Raw genomic sequence first — 16,330 nt, forward strand, 5'->3', positions numbered from 1 at the left:
AGATCAACATGCAAACAATTGGTGTAACACGATGTGTTAGCGCATGGATTTAGACACCGACTGATTGCATGGACTGTCTGTCTCTACCCTGGACAGGTTTCTTGCTGATGAACTCATACTTTGTAGCTGCTGCTCCGCTTGTATAAATAAGCAAAGCGTCAAACACAAAGCTTCATGTCCAACTGGAGGTTGGCCCTAGCTTCCTTGCCCGACCACTGTAGAACGAGCCCTTGACATCGTGTATATTGCTGCGTGATCCTGACACAAGTAGCCATAACATCGCTCCTGAGTCAGCACACACGGAGAGGAGCATCATTGAATCACTTGACGCGAAAGCGCCAAACAGCAAGGGCGCGATGGCGCCGACTGGGAGAATAGAGCGGGCAAAGAGCAAACTGAAGTCCACATATGCAAAGTTCAGGTCGAAGGCCTTCGTGGTCAGGTGCGCCTCGAGCATGAGCACAGCGGGGAGTGCAGGCTCTGCGCTGGCCTGCTTTGCTGGAACCAGCGCACCGCCTTGCGCTTAGCATGTCATGCACCACGTGCAGCGGCTTGGAGAGCAAGAGTGAAAATCGTAGTTGTTGCACTCACTGGACCGGCAGGGACACAACCGCGCGCCCTGCCTCCACGCTCCCCACGCCACCCGCGCAACACCCCTCTCTCCTTTACCATGCCGTTTGACAATCTCAGGTCCATGGAGGAGCAGAAGGACAAGACGGCCAGCGGGTTTGAGATGCACAAGGTGCTGGGGCCGTTCAGCCTGGTGATGCTGGGCATCGGCTGCATCATTGGGGCGGGCGTGTTCGTACTGACGGGCGTGGCAGCCAGGAAATACGCGGGGTGAGTGGCGGCTCCTGGAAGGGGGGGAAACGGGGGCGACACGGTGTGTTTTGTGGAGATGGGGATGGGGTCGGGGAGGCCATAGGAACGGAAATGGCGGGGCGTGGATAGCCGATTGCACCAGGGCAGGCACGTGAACGGGGTGGCCTGGCGGCCTGACCCGCCGTGTCAACACTGTACGGCACTACTGCCGTGCCGCGTCCCCACATCCCCAACATGCCGCCACAGCATTACGATGCGTTAGCATCACAGCCCTCACTCGCACGAGTCGCCTGCGCCTGCAAACGCCAACCCACTTGCGCACGCCGCACCGGCCGTTCCGCGAGTTCATCTAGCCACCTGCTGGTTTGCGCTCGGGCACATAACTGATATGCCTCCCACCTCCTTGCCTCCTCCTCCTGCCCTACCTCACCTCAGCCCCGGTGTAGTGGTGTCGTATGCTCTGTCGGCTGTGACGGCCATGCTGACCGCCTTCTGCTACGCCGAGTACGCGGCGGAGCTACCTGTGGCGGGCGGCGCGTTCAACTACGTGTCCATGACCTTTGGGGAGTACGCGGCCTGGTGGGTTTGCGAGGCAGGGAAGGGGTTGTGAATACCATCCCAAACTAAACCAAACTGAGCTAAACTAGCGGAGCACAGGCAGAGGCGTTAGTTGCAAGCGATAAGGGGGAGGGGGTTGGTGTTCAGCATCTCAAATCGAAAACCAGGAGCATGAGGACGCAGGACAGGGGCAAGGGGGCGGGGGGCTGGAGGGGTTGAGGGCGGGGCTGGGAGTGATGGGGATGGGGACTGGAGGGCGCGGAGGGCGTGTTGGTGGCAGCATGGTGATGAGGGCGTGGGCAGGAACGGGACAGGAGGGATAGTTCCTCACGGCGCGCTCGAACCTCTTACTAGGCGACCGCAATGACGCAATGATGGGTGCATGGGGGAACTGGGGAGGTGAAAGGGGGGGCGAGCGTTGTGCTGCTTGTGGGCGGAAGGCGGTGTGCGTGTATGTGCTACATACCCAAACTCCCACACCCTCCGCTTCCCTCCTCCCTCCCCCCCTCTGTACCAATCCTTGCACCCCCGCCCCCGCCCCCTCAGGGTGACTGCCTGCGACCTGGTACTGGAGTATACGCTGTCGGCGGCGGCGGTGGCCAAGGGCTTCACCGCCTACACCGCGGCGCTCATTGGTGCGGGGGTGCTGGGAGGTTAACTCTGAACCAATCCCATAATAAAGCATTGCTGGGGGGAGATGAGAGGGAGGAGCGGAGAGGAAGCTGGAGGAGAGGAAGCGGGCGGTGCTGGGGGGTGGGGTCGCAGGGAGGTGATGGGGAAGGAGACAGGCAGGCGTGTGGCCGTGGTGGCCAGAACACAGCTGCGCTAGTCGTGGCTGTGGTGGCGCTGGTGTGCGTGGTGAACGGGCCGGGGAGCGGTCGGGGCCAGGCAGGGGCCGATGTGTGTTAGCTTACCTGTGGCTGGCAGTGCTTGTGCCACGCTCCTTCTCGTGCACGGTGACTTTCTCCCCATCTCGCACACACATCCCCAACCCATCCCTCCCCCGTCTCGCTCTCCCTGTCCCCCTCCCCCTCCCTCTCCCTCTCCCTCCACCCCCGCGCAGGCATCGACGTGAGCTACCTGAGGCTGCAGGCCTCGGTGTTCACGCTGGACCTGCCGGCGCTGGCGTCCGTGATCGGCATGTCCTTCATCCTCATGCGCTCCACAGCCGACTCCTCGCTCTTCAACAACCTGGTCACCGGCCTCAACGTGGCGCTCATCATCTTCGTGCTGGCCGCCGGCTTCCCGCACGTTGAGGCGGAGAACTACCACCCCTTCGCGCCCTTTGGCGCGCGCGGCATCTTCACGGGTGCGTGCGTGCGCTGGGATGGCTCTGGGCGGGTGGGTGGGTGGGTGGGCGGGCGTGGGAAGGGAGGCGCAAACTACGCGCCGCACTTTCCCCTCGCTGCCTCCTTGCCTCCTTAAGAACCCACCAAACCCACTCGGCCCCACACTCACTGCCAGCCCCACGTCCCCATGAATGTAACTCCACCTTTCATCCCCCCACCCCGCGCCCTCCTGCAGGCGCCTCGGTGGTGTTCTTCTCCTTCATCGGGTTTGACACGGTGGCCACGGCGGCGGAGGAGGTGAAGAACCCCGGCCGCGACCTGCCCATCGGCATCGTGGGCAGCCTGGCCATCTGCACCTGCCTCTACGTGCTCATGTGCCTGGCCATCACCGGCATGCAGAGGTGAGGGGCAAGCAGGGGAGGGCGGAGGGGTTTTTTTGTATGCAGTGGCCCAAACCAAACGGGGGGGCAGCGGCGGGGGGAGAGAAAGAGGGGGGGCTTGGAGAGCCTTGGAGGGACGACAGGGGGACGCAGGGCGGGTACACTGCAGTGCTTTATGCGTCCCGCGTGCCGGCAAACCCGGGTCGAGGTACGCCATCATCCCCCCCCCACCGCTGCCTGCTGCCTGCTTCGCAACACTTCTCTGTACCAATCCTTGCAAACCCCCCGCGTCTGCTATACTACTGTACGTACTTAATGCTCGTGAATGTACCCCCCTTCGCTCTGTTGCATTGGGTTCGGTTCAGTTTGAGCTGGTATCTAACAAACCCCCCGCCCGCTCGTTCCCCCAGTTACACCGTGATCGACCTCAACGCGCCCTTCGCGGTGGCATTCGACCACGTGGGCCTGGGCTGGGCGCAGCGCATTGTGGCGGCAGGGGCGCTCACAGGCATCGTCACCAGGTGTGTGTGCGGTGTGTGTGTTGGACAACGAAATGGCAAAGAGACCTGTGTGTTAGCGGGGGCAATTGTGTACGCTGTTGCGATGTGTGGAAACAGGCGGGGAGCTGCTGGGAGGACGGGGCTGGGGGCTGGGTACAGAAGCTGGGAAGCCTGGACGTGTTCAGTCACATCCATTCCCTGAACTGCACGTTACTCCAAACTGCTTACTCCCGCCGCTCCACTCCCCCCTCCCCTCTGTACCAATCCTTGCAATCCCCCTTCTTCCCTCCCCTCCCCGTCTAGTCTGCTGGGCAGCCTGTTGGGCCAGGCGCGCATCTACGTCACACTGGGCCGCCAGTCGCTGGCGCCCGCGTGGCTGGTGAGGGGCGGCGCCGGGGGCGGGGGTGGTGGGGATGCGGGGGTGGGCGTGGGGGCGTGGGGTGGTGGGGGCGGTTGTACATATCAGCCCACACTATACCGAACCCACTGCAAAAGAGCGAGGTGGTACTGGTGGGGATGCGGGAGCTTGGGCTGAGCCGCCAACCCACATCATCCAGCACCGCCCTTCATCGGGGACTCGACACGAACCGCAACGGACCCGTCCCCAAGCCTGCTCACCCCGCTCCCGCAACACCGCCCTCGTCTAACCGCGCCATAGAACCTCCGCCTCCCACCCCGCCCACGCCCGCCTTCCTCTCCCCCCACGTCCTTCACTTCTTAAAGAATCATGAATGTAACCCCCCATCCCCCAACCCCCAATCCCCCCCGCCCCCCAGGCCAAGGTCCACCCCACCCGCGGCACGCCCGTCAACGCCACCTACGTCACCATGTTCACGGCCGGCTTCCTGGCGCTGTTCATAGAGATAGAGCTGCTGGCGGAGCTGGTGTCCATCGGTGCGTGGGGTGTGGGGGTGGGTGAAAGGGGTTGTAAATTCCAGCCCAAACTAAACCAAACCAAGCTAAAAGGGGGCGAGAGTGGTTCTTGATGCGGGCCCGGGGGAGAGGTGGTGAGGAGTGGGGGACGCAGGGAACACGGGGTTGGTCGGGAGTGGGGGCTGTAACACACACGCTGTGGCTTTTACCACCCGCTCACACTGGTTTAAACGAATGGCAACCCCATCCCATTCACGCGCACACACACACACACACACACACACACACACACACACACACACACACACACATGCACATGCACCCACACAACCACACAACCACACACACACAAACACACACACACACACATCCATGCGCCCGCAGGCACGCTGGTGGTGTTCTGCTCGGTGTGCGCGGGGGTGCTGTTCCGGCGCTACTACGTGCACGGCAGCGGCGAGCCGCTGCGGCCGGTGCTGGGGCGGCTGGGCGGCGTGGTGGCGGCGGCGGTGTGCTTCTCCGTGTCCTTCACCGAGGCGGCGCCCGCATGGGTGCCCGCGATATTCCTGGGTGGGTGGGTGGGGGGGGGGGGGGTGGGGAAGAAAGTGGGGGCGGGTGCGAGGAGGGAAGGGTATGGGGCCTAGAGGTACGGCGTGGGGTGGACTGTAAGCTGCAGCAGCAGGGAGGGGGTGGACCGGGTGCGAGGGCTGTAGGGGTTATGTGCCCGAGCCCAGTAGGTCCCAGTAGCAAAGGATTCGTCGCCCAACCAAGGGGTGGGGATGGTTGCTGCGCATGGACGAGTGCCGAGGGTATGGAGCCGTTTGTTGGAAGAGGGCACGGGCACGTGTGGGTGAGTGCTTAGGTATGGTGGAAGTTATGCGGGCCATGGCGCTGGTTTCCAGTGTGCTTAATGTACCCTGAACCACGACTCCCCCTCCTGCCGCCCGCCCGCGCAGTCGTGTGGTTCGCCATAACGCTGTCCTTCTACAGGCTGCCTGTGAAGTACGTCCCCCAGGTGAGGCAACGCCGGGGCCGGGGGCCAGGGGCCGGGCGCCGGGGCTGTGCACCCACCGCTCACTTCCGTCTGTCCTCCCAACCCCCTCTTGCTGTATCCCAACCCCCATTCCGCACGCGCGCATCCCACCCACCCTACCCACCGCACCCGCCGCACCCGCCCACTCTCTACTGCTCCACCACGGACCTTGCAGCCGCCCTTCCCCCTCCCTCTCCTGGCCACCCCAGCCTGGCCCCCCTTCAAACCCCCTCTTTCGCACTGAGTTCGGTCCAGTTTGGGCTGGTATCTAGAACACCCCCCTTCTACTATTCCTGGCTCCGCCTCCACGTCTTAAATGATCATGGATGCATGTAACCGCGCTCCTGTACCTTTGTACCTGGCTACGACTTCACTGCGTAAACTTAATGCATGCAACCCCGCTCCCCTCCGCCGCAGGTGTTCCGCTGCCCGCTGTCGCCCTGGCTGCCCAGTGCCGGCATGCTGGCCACGCTGCACCTGATCGGCAGCCTGGGCTGGCCCGCCTACGTGCGGTGGATTGTGTGGTTTGTGCTGGGCACCACCGTCTACCTCACGTACGGCATGCACCGCTCGCAGGTGGGTCCGGCGCTGGGCGAGGGCGTGGACGCAACGGGCGTTGGTGTTGGTGTTTTTGGCGGTGGTGGTGGAGTGTGGGATGGGAACGGCGGTGCAAGCTGGATGGCGGGCGGTGGCGGGGCAAAGGTTGGGGGGTACGGGCGGTCGCGTGAGGCGGGCGCGGGTCGGCGCGGGGGCGAGGGCGTGGTGTGGGGCGGCGCGGGCGTGGGCTTTGATGCGGATCTGAGGCGCCGTGGCGTGGAGTGGCTGCCCGGAGGAGCTGGTAATGCTGGCGGTGGTGGTGGTGGTGGTGCTGGTTTTCAAGCGGGCGTTGGTGCTGGTGTTGCTGGTGCTGGCGGCGCGTTGAGAACTGTCCCGGAGGCGGGAGGATTTGACGCTTCGGACATCCGGTCACAGCTAGAGGCGTTGGGCATCCAGATTGGCCCGGGGGTGGCAACGGGAGGGGGAGGCGGCAGCGGCGGCGGCAGCAGCCGAGAGGGCAGCGGCAAGGCGGGCGCACACAGGCGCGCGGCGGCACGCCGTGGCACGCGCGGCCCCAGTGGCAGCGGCGGCTTGGCGGGCGGCAGCGGCGGCGGCGGCTTCACGAGCGGCGGCAGCGGCGGTGGCAGCGGTGGAGGCAGTGGTACGCCGGGTGGCGGGGGAGGAGGCGGTCGTGTGTGAGGAGCGCGGTCTGATGTGTGAGATGGTGTGGATTGGTAGAGGTGGGATGAGGTGGGATGGCTTGCTGGTGTGGGATGTCGGGAGCCGGACATTTGGGGATGGCGGCATTTCCGTGCTCCTGGACGGTGCAGGATGTCGAATGGGCGATGGTAGCTTGCGCGCTTGCTCAACGGGCGGCGCGGATCTTGCCCCGACCCTGGGAGGGAAGCGAGTGATGGCAAGGGAGGCGGTAAACTTGCACGTGCGCTACACGTGAGACTGTCTCGCTGGCGTATGCTCGGACACGCAGATAGCAGGCTGCAAGTACTGCCTATATGTATTGGACAAGCCTATGGTGAGTATGATACCGGTGATGCTGGGCGATGCACCAACTGCATGTGCTGCTTTGCCAAAGGCTCGGTCCAAGCAAAGGGGTTTCTCGGCGCCAACAGAAACAGGAAGCAAAGTTCTAGCGCCCCTGGCAATATTGTCAGGAGCAGTTTAACTTCTCATTATAGCGCTACGTGTGTGCAAGAAGTCACTACAATCGCGATCAAGGGGCCGAAGGCAAGCTGCGAGCAGAAGCCGCTGTCCGTGGCTGGGGTGGGCGCGCGTGTCGGTCAAAGCACTTGCTCGTGAATTGTTTCTTAGTATTTATTTTACGCCAGAAAAATTGTGCCAACGCTAACTACCGTATGCTAGTTGTATTTATCTGAACGCGTGTGCGTTGGAGGGTCAGACGCGCGCGAAGCCATGTGGGGCTGGCCAGCTGGCGGCTGGGGAAGTTGGCACGCGGGTTTTGCCGTACTCGACGGCTGGCCGCGTGTATCGCCATTGATATAGCTACTGCATATTTATTGTGGGACTTTCGTGCATTTTTTATTCCTGATATTGCGCCAATCATTTTCATCTTTACTAATGTTAAAGTACCGTACTCGCGTCGAAGTGTTTGCGCACGCAGTATCGTACACACTCCGCTCACTCCTCCCCTTTTCCTCACTCCCGCCCCTTCCCTCTGCTTCCTGAAACCGCAGGGCGAGGCGGAGCTGGCGCGCACCCGCTCCGACGGCGGCAGCGGCACGCCCCTGGAGCAGCACCTGATGCGACACGGCATCCCGCCCAGCAGCAGCCCCAACGGCTCCCCTGTCGCCGACGACGACTCGGTGCACTCCGGCACGGCGCTCAACCGGCCCTCCACCGACGTCGCACACACCTTCGGCGGGCCCCCGCACCACCGCGCTGGCTCCCACACGGCCGCTGGCGTAGGGGCAGGTGGAGGAGGCGGTGGCGATATTGATGGGCTGGAGTTTGGAGGCAGCGGCGGCGGCGGGGCGCATTACGGGTTTGTGTACGGGAGGCCGTACGGCGCGGCGCCGCTGCCAGAAGTGGAGCTAGGGGGTGTGGGCGGGCAGCCGGGAGCAGGCGGCGCGGGGCGGGCGGGGGGTGTCGGGGACTCGGTAGGGTTGCTAGGTGCGGGCACGGCACGCTCGGACGCGGCGCCTGGTCGGGCAGGGCACCGGTAGTTGGCAGGCGTGCCTCGCGGCTGGTGCTGTTCCCGTGTCTGCAGGTGTGCACGGCAGCTGGGCAGCATGTAGCGTGCCTTAACGTCGTCCTTGTTTGGGTTTGATGTGGTCGCAAGGGAGTGTGCACAATTACGGTGCATAAAAGAATTTGAGGTGCCGAGTGGGCGTCATGAATGTGAGCAAGTGGTTCAGGCAGTACACCAGCCGCTGTCTGAAGCAAAAGCTGCGGCACGCTGGATCGTCATATCACGCTTTCTGACGCGATGTCGCAACATGTCGAAGGAAACTGCTGGGATTTCGTCGGATGCACAGGGCTGGGTTTGGGAAGGTACGAGTTTACTCGACACGTGGGATGTGAGTGGCACGTGTCAGTGTTTATGTTGCTGAGTAGCGCCTAGGTTGTACGCGCGCCATACGGAAGCGTTGGAGGCATTACTAAACGCGCAGATACCTGTGCGGGCGTAGGTGTCCGCAGGCATGCCATTCGGACCGCAACCAGACAGGACACACTGGTGAGGGGAGCTAGGCCGCGCGAGGGGAAAGGGGCAAGTGCATGCCTGTCATCGCACGAAGCAAGCGTTTGCAATTCCTACTTGCGTATTTGTAAACATGGAATAAATCCTTCGATAAATACGTTATGCTAGCTGAAACTTTGAGCCATTGGCAGCGCGCCAAGGACAAGTGGCTGCCGCGGCGGGCGGAGGCGACGGGCGCCTTCGGACCGCCCTACATCAGTGAGCCGGGCTCCACGTGCTGCCCATAGGGATTAGCTTCCATGTGCACCTGTGCGCCGCCGCCTCTAGCCCCACAGCTGCCTGGATTGGCCGGGCCGCTGCTGCCGCCCCGGGCGGGGCGGGCGGGCAGCGGACGGTCTGGCCCGCTCGCGCCTGCTGTGGGAGACGCGGCTGTGGCGGCTGGTGGGCAAGGCGCGCGAGGCGGCGGCGCGGACGCTGCCGGTAGTGGCGAAGGCGGCTGCGGCCCGCTGTGATGTGGCAGGGCTGCGTTGATTGTGTGAGCAGCTGGGGGCGGCGCGCGTTGACCCGGACCTGGACTCCCGCTGCGTGCTCCGACTGCCCTGCGCCGCTGCTGAGGCGCTGAGCGCCGCGGGGGGCGGGCACCTGCCGGTGCTGCAGCTGCTGATGCGCGACTGCCTGTGCGGTGCTGCTGTTGCTCCACCCATTTTGACCGCCTGCTTGGAGCTGCCGCAGCGGCGGGTCACGTGGGCGTGGTCCGCTGGCTAGTCAGCGACGCGATGCAGCTGCACGTGGAGCCGACCGCTGAGGGTGCGGCTGCGGGCGCTGCAGGTGCAGAGGGAGGGGCAGGCCGTGCAACACTGCAACGGCAAGGCAGGCAGCGCGAGTGCATGCGCGCGGCGGCATGCGGCGGCCGTGGTGCTGCGGGGCGGGGCGCGAGGCACGGCCTCCCGGAGGCGGTGAGGTGCGCGTTGCTGCAGCTGCGGGCGCAGGCGGCTGAGCGTGGGCCGTACGTGTGGCGGCGGTCGCCGCCGGTCGCAGCCCTGCCGTGCTGCAGGCACTGCAAGAGTGCGGCTGCCCGCGGCGCAGGCCTGTGTCGGAAAGTCTGTACTTGGTAAGTGTGGGGCTGGGGCCAGGGTGGCTGCGGCCATACGCATGCGTACGATGTGCGGCGTTCGATGGGCCTTGATTGGATGCGACTGGGGACTTGGATCGCCACATGTCACGTCTGCCGCCCCTTCAGATCCAGCTACCGCCTACCCTCCCAGGCAAGCGGCGCAAATGACGTATTGTCCACCCGGCTTTGAAAAGCCTAGCCCCCGGCGTGCGCCTCACATTCCCACCCGTCCATACAGCAACCGCACTTCATGCATCCATCCTCGCAGAACAGTTGCGTGTACGGTACGGTACACAAATGCAGGCACGACATCCCGGCGCTGCGAGTGCGCGCTGTGTGCGGCTGCGCTGCCGTGACCGCACCAGTGCCGACCGGGCCCTGGAGGTGACAGTGCAGGACCAGGCCGTGCTGCTGTGCGGTCTGTAGTGCGTGGCTGCTGGAGGGGGGTGAAGAGGAGGAGGCCCGGGGGCCGGCGGAGCATCGGGCGGCGGGGGCGGAGAAGCCGGGCAAGAAGCGCTGGCGGGAGGTGGTGGGGGAGGTGGCGGCCTGGCAGGGGAGCTGCAGAGGGAGGTGGTGGAGAGGGAGCGGGGCCCGGCGGGTGAGGTGTTGCTGTATGAGCGGGAGTGGCAGTGGGCGGTGGAGGCGGCGGCGCGGCGTGGGGGCCTGGGCGCTGACACGCGGGATGTGCAGGCGTGGCTCGAGCCTCGAGGGCTGGCGGCGGGCCCACCAGGATCGCATGCGGCAGGGCAGCGTCCCCCCCCCAGCCTGCGGTGGACGCGGAGCTATGAACGCGTGGAATAGGTCCCAACGGGCCAGGGCTCTGTGTGTGTAATGCGCTGGATTTGCGCATGGCGTGACCGCGTTAGGGTTTTGCGTGGCAGGCGGGCGTCGGGTTTCGGGCAGGCACGCACAAACCGGCAACAAGGAATGCGACGGCTGCACCTGGCTGCACTGGCACGCTAAGCTCACGGAAGGCACACTCCTGCTCGAGAGTGCTAGAGGGAAGCGCTCTCTCGCTGGCACAACTTACTCGTACCGTAGTACGGCACCAGGGTCAGCCGCCGGGGCTGCCGCCCCGGCTTCTCCCGGCCCCGCCCGCATGCGGCCATGCCCCTCATCGCGCCAGCCCAACCTTGGTTGTCTGGCCGTCTGGGCACTTTCATTGTATTTATATCGAGCACCAAGCAGCTGCGCAGCCATGCAATAGTACCGAAAACACAGACGCCCCGACGCGCCAACCCAAAGAATGTCGGCATCATATCTTCTCCCGCAGCCTGACAGCGTTGAGGAGGAAGGTGCTCGCGCGTATTATAGTGAGGTGATTATAATGACCTTCCATTGAAATGTAACACATGAAGCTGTTCGATCGGAGACCTGAAATCGATATGCTCTTGGCGGCGCAGGTTGTGGCGGCTCTGGGTGCACCGACTGTTGAAGTTAGGCTTGCCACAGAGGATGGCAAGGGCAAGGGGGTGTTCGCGACCAAGGACATCCCCGAGGGCGAGACGGTGTTCACAGAAGTGCCGCTTGTAAGTGGCTTGAATTGGTCATAATTGCAATCGCAAGCGATACCAGCCGTCTTGAGCGACTTTGGGGGAGAAATTCTGGTCGAGCGCAGTCCGTGTGCGAGAGCAGCGGCCCTCCCCTTGTCTTAACGCCCTCTCCTCCAACCTCCCCGGTCAACGCCCGTAGGTCAGTCTACAACACATCGAGAACCGTGGCAGCGCACTGGTCTGCTACCGCTGCCTGCGGTTCGTCGGTGGGTACGCCGCCCTTGATGCTGCCGTCCGCCACGGGGAGGACCTGCCAGCACCGCTGCAACTCGCTTTGGCATCTTCCACTTTGCCTTCAACGGAGGTCCTTTGCTGACTGGCTTCTGCACACACACTATGCCTACGCGTTCGGTTTGCGCTCACACAGGGACGGTGGAGCAGCAGATTGGCCACAAGCTGCACTGCCTGGTAGAGGACCTCAAAGCCACCAGCACACACCACCAGGCCGACGGCGACGGCGGCGCGGGCGGCAGCGGCGCCGCCGCCGGGGCAGCGGGGCCGTCCGGAGCAGCAGGGGCGGGCGGCGACCAGGAGGGCGATGGGGAATCTCAGGACGGCGTGGACGTGGATCTGGATTTGGAGGAGGCGCTCAAAGCGGGGGAGCGGCTGGAGCAGGTGGGGCCGCTGTGTGCTGCCGCGCGCCTGCGTGCGCCTGCGTGCCGCTGCGTGTGGCTCAAACCTACCGGTGCTATGCGTGCATGGCGCATACATTCGCATACATCCGCGTTCCAGGCCGCAACCTCGGGTTGACCGACAGGCCAGGACTTTTGGGGGAGATGATGATGAGATTGTAAAAGGTATGAGGCCGCAATGTGAGCCGCGGCCCTCCCGAGCTACCCGGGTGCGCGCCGCCGCAGCCCCCGCAGGCGCCCCCACCGCCGCTGCGCCGCAACAGCCGCCTCGCCGGCTTGCTTAACCCCGGTGGCACGCCGAGAGCCCCACGGCTGCTGTCGTCGCAAGGGCAAGCACAGGGACCCAAAACGGGACAAGGGCCTCCGCCGCAGCCGTTAGCCGCCGGCCGGGCTCGCTACGCACGACCGGCGGCGCCGCCGCCAGCGCGAGCTCCACAGCTGGCGGCGGCGGCACGGACGGCGGGGCCGGCACAGCTGATGTGCGGGGCGGTTGGCGGCGGTTGGCGGCGGTGCATCAGGGCGCGGCGTGCGGTGCTGCGGCGTACAATGCGCCCCGGGCGACTCTGGGTCGCGGCTTGCTTGGCCATGAAACACAAAAGGCCGAACTGATCCTCTGAAAGCGGCAGACAACGCACACGCACATGTGCATGTGCTGCATTTCCCTGACACTAGCGCATGCAATTGTGCACGTACGCGTTGCACGCATGGCTGGATTCATGGGATGGAGGCGCGTACCGCGCATGCACGCCGGCGGCAGCTCACATGAAGCGTCCTTGATCTGACGCGCCCTGCCGGCACTGGTGTCTGCCTGCTTGCCTGCCTGTCGGTCTGCCTGCCATCAGGTGTACTCGCACGTGACGCCGGAGCGGATAGAGGCGCTGCGCAGTGGGTCGGAGGCGCTGCCACTTGCAGACGACTTCCAACTGCCGCCGCCGGTGAGCGACAGCTGCGGTGACAGCTGTTGCTGCCACTGGTGCTCGTCTGTTGCTTTAGTCCCAAAGCGGTAGTAGCAGCTGCTGGCCTGCTGCTAGTCCTTTTGTTTCGTCGAAGTTGAAAGCTCGAGGCCTCAAGAAGCGTGTAAGCGCTTGGGCAAGGATGCGAATTTCTGAAGCGCCCTCAGGACACCCCCCCCTATCGCAGCTTGCCCTCTGGATGCCGCAATTACACCTCGTGTTTTCCATAACGTGCAGGTGCCCTGCCGGCGGCGCTGCGGCGAGGTGTTTTGCGGGGAGGCCTGTGAGGCGGCGGCGTGGGAGCAGTTCCACTGTCTGCTGTGCATAGGGCCAGCGCCAGCGGAGGCAGCTGGAGCAGCAGCGGGAGCAGCAGCGGGAGCAGCAGCGGCTGCGGAGCAGCAAGGCGCAGAGGCTGGGGTTCAGGGTGGTGGGGAGGAGGTGGAGGTGTTGCATGGGGTGCGTGTGGACCGGCGATCGCTGGCGACATTTGTGGAGCACGCCAAGGAGACCAATGAGATCTTCATCCTGGCGGCACAGGTGCGGAGCACTAGGTGGGCAGCGTGAGGTGCGGAGTAAGAGGCAGGGGAGGCGGAGTTGGTGTTGTCACCATTCCCAGTGAAGGGTTAGGAGCGGGCGGTTTGGAGATTTGGGACCCAAGCGTGAGGGGTGTGCGGGCTAGCGCGGAGAAGAGCTTGAAAGCACGGGCAGTTGCTTTTTGGTTTGCGTTGATATGCGGCTTTTGTTGCGACGACTGCCTCGCCCTTTGCCGCCTGGTCCCACTCTCTGCGTGCTGCCTTCCAACTCGCTCCCACGCCCCCAGGTGCTGGCCTCTACGTTGATACGCGCCGCGCGGGCACTGGAGTCAGGGGAATCAGCAGCAACAACAGCAGCAGCAGGGTCCTTGGCCGACGCAGGGCCATCCACCTCGCCTCCCTCCCAGCAGCCGCAGCAGCACACGCCGCAGGCCTGCCAGGCAGCGCTGCAGGCGGGTTGGCGGCCGTATGTGTATGGGTGGAAGCGGGTGTGGTGGGAGGCGGTGGCGGTGCCGGAGGATGTGGACAGCGAGGAGGAGTTCAGGGAGCAGCTCAGGTGCGCGGAGAGAGGTGGGGAGCAAGCCGGGGGGGGGGGGGCAGAGAGTGCGAAAGGGTGCGGGGGCTGGGTTGCAGCAGGAAATTTTGGTCACTTGGACCGTCTGACCACAGAATGATGGATACACGTGTGACCGCCTCGCCCTTGCTGTGTATCACACGCCCACCGCACCCGCTCTCCCCGTCTCCCTCTTAGGGCGCTGGCTGCTGACTCGCTGGAGCTGCTGACCGCGGCGCTGCACGACCCGCGCTTTGGAGCCGATCTGCTGACTCTGGAGGTGCGTGGTTGTGGGTGTGGGCATGCGTGCGTGTGTTTGTGGCTATGTTTGTGTCTGTGTCTGTCTGGAAGCGCAACCCTGTGCGATGACGTGCTGGCGGATGCACAGATACGAAGCGTGCATGCTAGCTTCACACGGCGTTGTGAGAGTGAGAGTGGCCGCGCGCGTTTCAAAGCCCCAACGCTCACCCCAGGCCGATGACGAGTTCTGGATGAATGGATGCACGATACGGTACCATCGCTGAGCTCGTCTTTCAGATGTACACCATTGACATGCGGCGCGAGTTTCATTTATGTAGCAACTGTCCCATTAGCATGCATAGTACTTACAGCACAGTTGGTACATATATGAATTCACGCTGCATGTCGATGGTGTAGATCCGTAAGGCAAAAGACGAGCTCAGCGATGGTACTTCGCAATAATTGATTCAGAATCAGCTCGTAATCGGCCTGACACCCCCACTCCAGACGTAACGGCCACCACCCACCCTCATCATCCTGCCTCTCTGCCTCTCTGTCTTCCCCCGCCCCCCAGGTGTACGGCAGTGTGGTGGGTCTGTTCGAGCTGAACAACCTGGGGCTGTCCGTGTGCTCGCCCGTGGAGGACTTCTTCCTGGCAGTGGACGAGCAGGAGGAGGGGCCAGACAAGGCCGCCGTGTGCAAGGTGGGTGGGCGGATGCGTGGGGGCGGCACACCCCTGGCATTGTCGTGGGCGGAGTGGGTGGGTTCTGGGGGTGGTGCGGTGGGGGGTGCCAGGTTGCGGGGGCGCGGCTGCTGACCCTGTGTAGAAAGTGCGGAGTTTGGTGATGGCAGCAAGCCAAGTACAACTGGCACGCACCACACGCACACACACACAAACACACACAAACACAAACACACTCACATACACTCCCCCTGTGATGCACGCGCAGCTGACGGGTCCGCTGCTGGACGCGCTGGATGCCGAGTACGCCACGCCGTGCGAGGCCACAGCCTTCCTGGCGCTGCAGGTGAGAGCGCGGGTTGGCGATAAGCATGTTAGAGCCTGGGGCAGGGCACAATAAGAGCCGAGTAATGTGCCGGCAATTGCTACACGCCTCACCCAGCTTGGGTTACGCGCACGCGGAGTGCCGTGCTGCCTGGTCGCCACAGCCCTTTGTTCAACCCACCCATCCCCTCATCCCCACCCCGGCCCGGCCCCGGCGCTGCCCCGGACTGCCTCACTGCCGCTCGTTGCCCCAGAGCTGCATCAACCACAGCTGCGACCCCAACTGCACCGCCGCCTGCGACTCGGGCGACCGCACCGCCACACTGCTGGCGCAGCGCGACATCGCCGCCGGCGAGGAGATCACGCTGTCGTACATTGACGTCAGCCTGCCGTACAAGCGCCGCCAAGCCGAGCTTCGTGACTACGGCTTCGTGTGTAAGTGCGAGCGGTGTACGGCAGACCTGGCGGCGGCGCGGGCTAAGAAGGCGGCGGGCGGCGGCAAGGCGGGCGGCGGGGTGGGCGCGCTGCGTGCAAAGATTGGCAAGCGCCGGTGACGCAGCGTGTTGAGTTGGTGGGCCTGGGCCTCCCGGATGGATGATATGGTGGTCTTAAAATGTAAGGGGTGGAGAGTTGCACTGAAGGAGAGGCTTGTCGTCCCGAGCCAGAGCGCATGGCCAAGCAAACGTTGCGGTAGCCGGATCGGCATGTTTGAGCTCAAGACTAAAGCCATGTGTACGTCAGGCACGTGTGATATGAGCGGCATACGAGTGCGCGGCAAGCCGGCAGGCAGGTGCCAGGCGGGAGCCACCCAGGTGTGCAGTGCAGCTCAATGCCTGCAGAGGCGTCAGCGAACAAGTGAATGCCTTGTCCCTTCTTGCTACGCATTTATGTGGGCACGGGTGGGAGCCACACACATCGGGACTACGCTTTCCTGCCCCTTGCCATGTTCCATCACGAACAAGTGAAGAGCGGGCTGGCGCTGCTGGTGACCGCTGATGGGATTGCTGGATGGCGTCGTATCAATACCTTGTAAGGCGTTATGGTGCCAGGCAGCTGAAGCGCTACCTTAACGCTCTGAAC

General features: G+C 64.1%; 2 protein-coding genes across 3 annotated transcripts; both read left to right on the plus strand.

Moving 5' to 3' along the window:
• The first annotated feature begins 93 nt into the window (after window positions 1-93).
• On the plus strand, window positions 94-8,809 carry CHLRE_01g041050v5 (uncharacterized protein). Of its 2 annotated transcripts, XM_043058804.1 has the most exons (13): window positions 94-442; window positions 691-840; window positions 1,258-1,401; window positions 1,927-2,015; window positions 2,444-2,689; window positions 2,905-3,070; window positions 3,460-3,570; window positions 3,853-3,928; window positions 4,326-4,443; window positions 4,807-4,989; window positions 5,376-5,434; window positions 5,870-6,028; window positions 7,702-8,809. In XM_043058804.1, exons 1-13 carry the CDS (start codon window positions 357-359, stop codon window positions 8,188-8,190), a joined length of 2,076 nt encoding a protein of 691 aa, XP_042928718.1. In that variant the 5' UTR covers window positions 94-356; the 3' UTR covers window positions 8,191-8,809. The 2 variants fall into 2 exon arrangements, with proteins under 2 accessions (XP_042928718.1, XP_042928717.1); XM_043058803.1 differs by lacking the exon at window positions 7,702-8,809 and having other exon boundaries at window positions 5,870-7,145.
• Window positions 8,810-10,953: 2,144 nt separating this feature from the next.
• Window positions 10,954-16,295, plus strand: CHLRE_01g041100v5 (uncharacterized protein). Its single transcript, XM_001689633.3, has 11 exons — window positions 10,954-11,098; window positions 11,184-11,309; window positions 11,473-11,539; window positions 11,701-11,948; window positions 12,808-12,900; window positions 13,156-13,455; window positions 13,739-14,007; window positions 14,203-14,284; window positions 14,819-14,947; window positions 15,195-15,272; window positions 15,505-16,295. The coding sequence occupies exons 1-11, from the start codon at window positions 11,027-11,029 to the stop codon at window positions 15,802-15,804; spliced, it is 1,764 nt and encodes a 587-aa protein (XP_001689685.2). The 5' UTR covers window positions 10,954-11,026; the 3' UTR covers window positions 15,805-16,295.
• The last annotated feature ends 35 nt before the right edge of the window (window positions 16,296-16,330 follow it).

Source organism: Chlamydomonas reinhardtii, chromosome 1, assembly GCF_000002595.2.
Source record: "Chlamydomonas reinhardtii strain CC-503 cw92 mt+ chromosome 1, whole genome shotgun sequence".
NCBI classification, from domain to species: Eukaryota; Viridiplantae; Chlorophyta; class Chlorophyceae; order Chlamydomonadales; family Chlamydomonadaceae; genus Chlamydomonas; species Chlamydomonas reinhardtii.

Excerpts from the sequence above, each read along its gene's own strand:
- CHLRE_01g041050v5 (XM_043058803.1), top strand. The coding sequence starts at position 357 with ATGGCGCCGACTGGGAGAATAGAGCGGGCAAAGAGCAAACTGAAGTCC. Across the intron at positions 2,690-2,904 it reads CGCGCGCGGCATCTTCACGG|GCGCCTCGGTGGTGTTCTTC; the intron begins GTGCGTGCGTGC and ends GCCCTCCTGCAG. Across the intron at positions 5,435-5,869 it reads CTGTGAAGTACGTCCCCCAG|GTGTTCCGCTGCCCGCTGTC; the intron begins GTGAGGCAACGC and ends CCTCCGCCGCAG.
- CHLRE_01g041100v5 (XM_001689633.3), top strand. The coding sequence starts at position 11,027 with ATGTCGGCATCATATCTTCTCCCGCAGCCTGACAGCGTTGAGGAGGAA. Across the intron at positions 11,099-11,183 it reads CTCGCGCGTATTATAGTGAG|GTTGTGGCGGCTCTGGGTGC; the intron begins GTGATTATAATG and ends TTGGCGGCGCAG. Across the intron at positions 13,456-13,738 it reads TCTTCATCCTGGCGGCACAG|GTGCTGGCCTCTACGTTGAT; the intron begins GTGCGGAGCACT and ends CCACGCCCCCAG.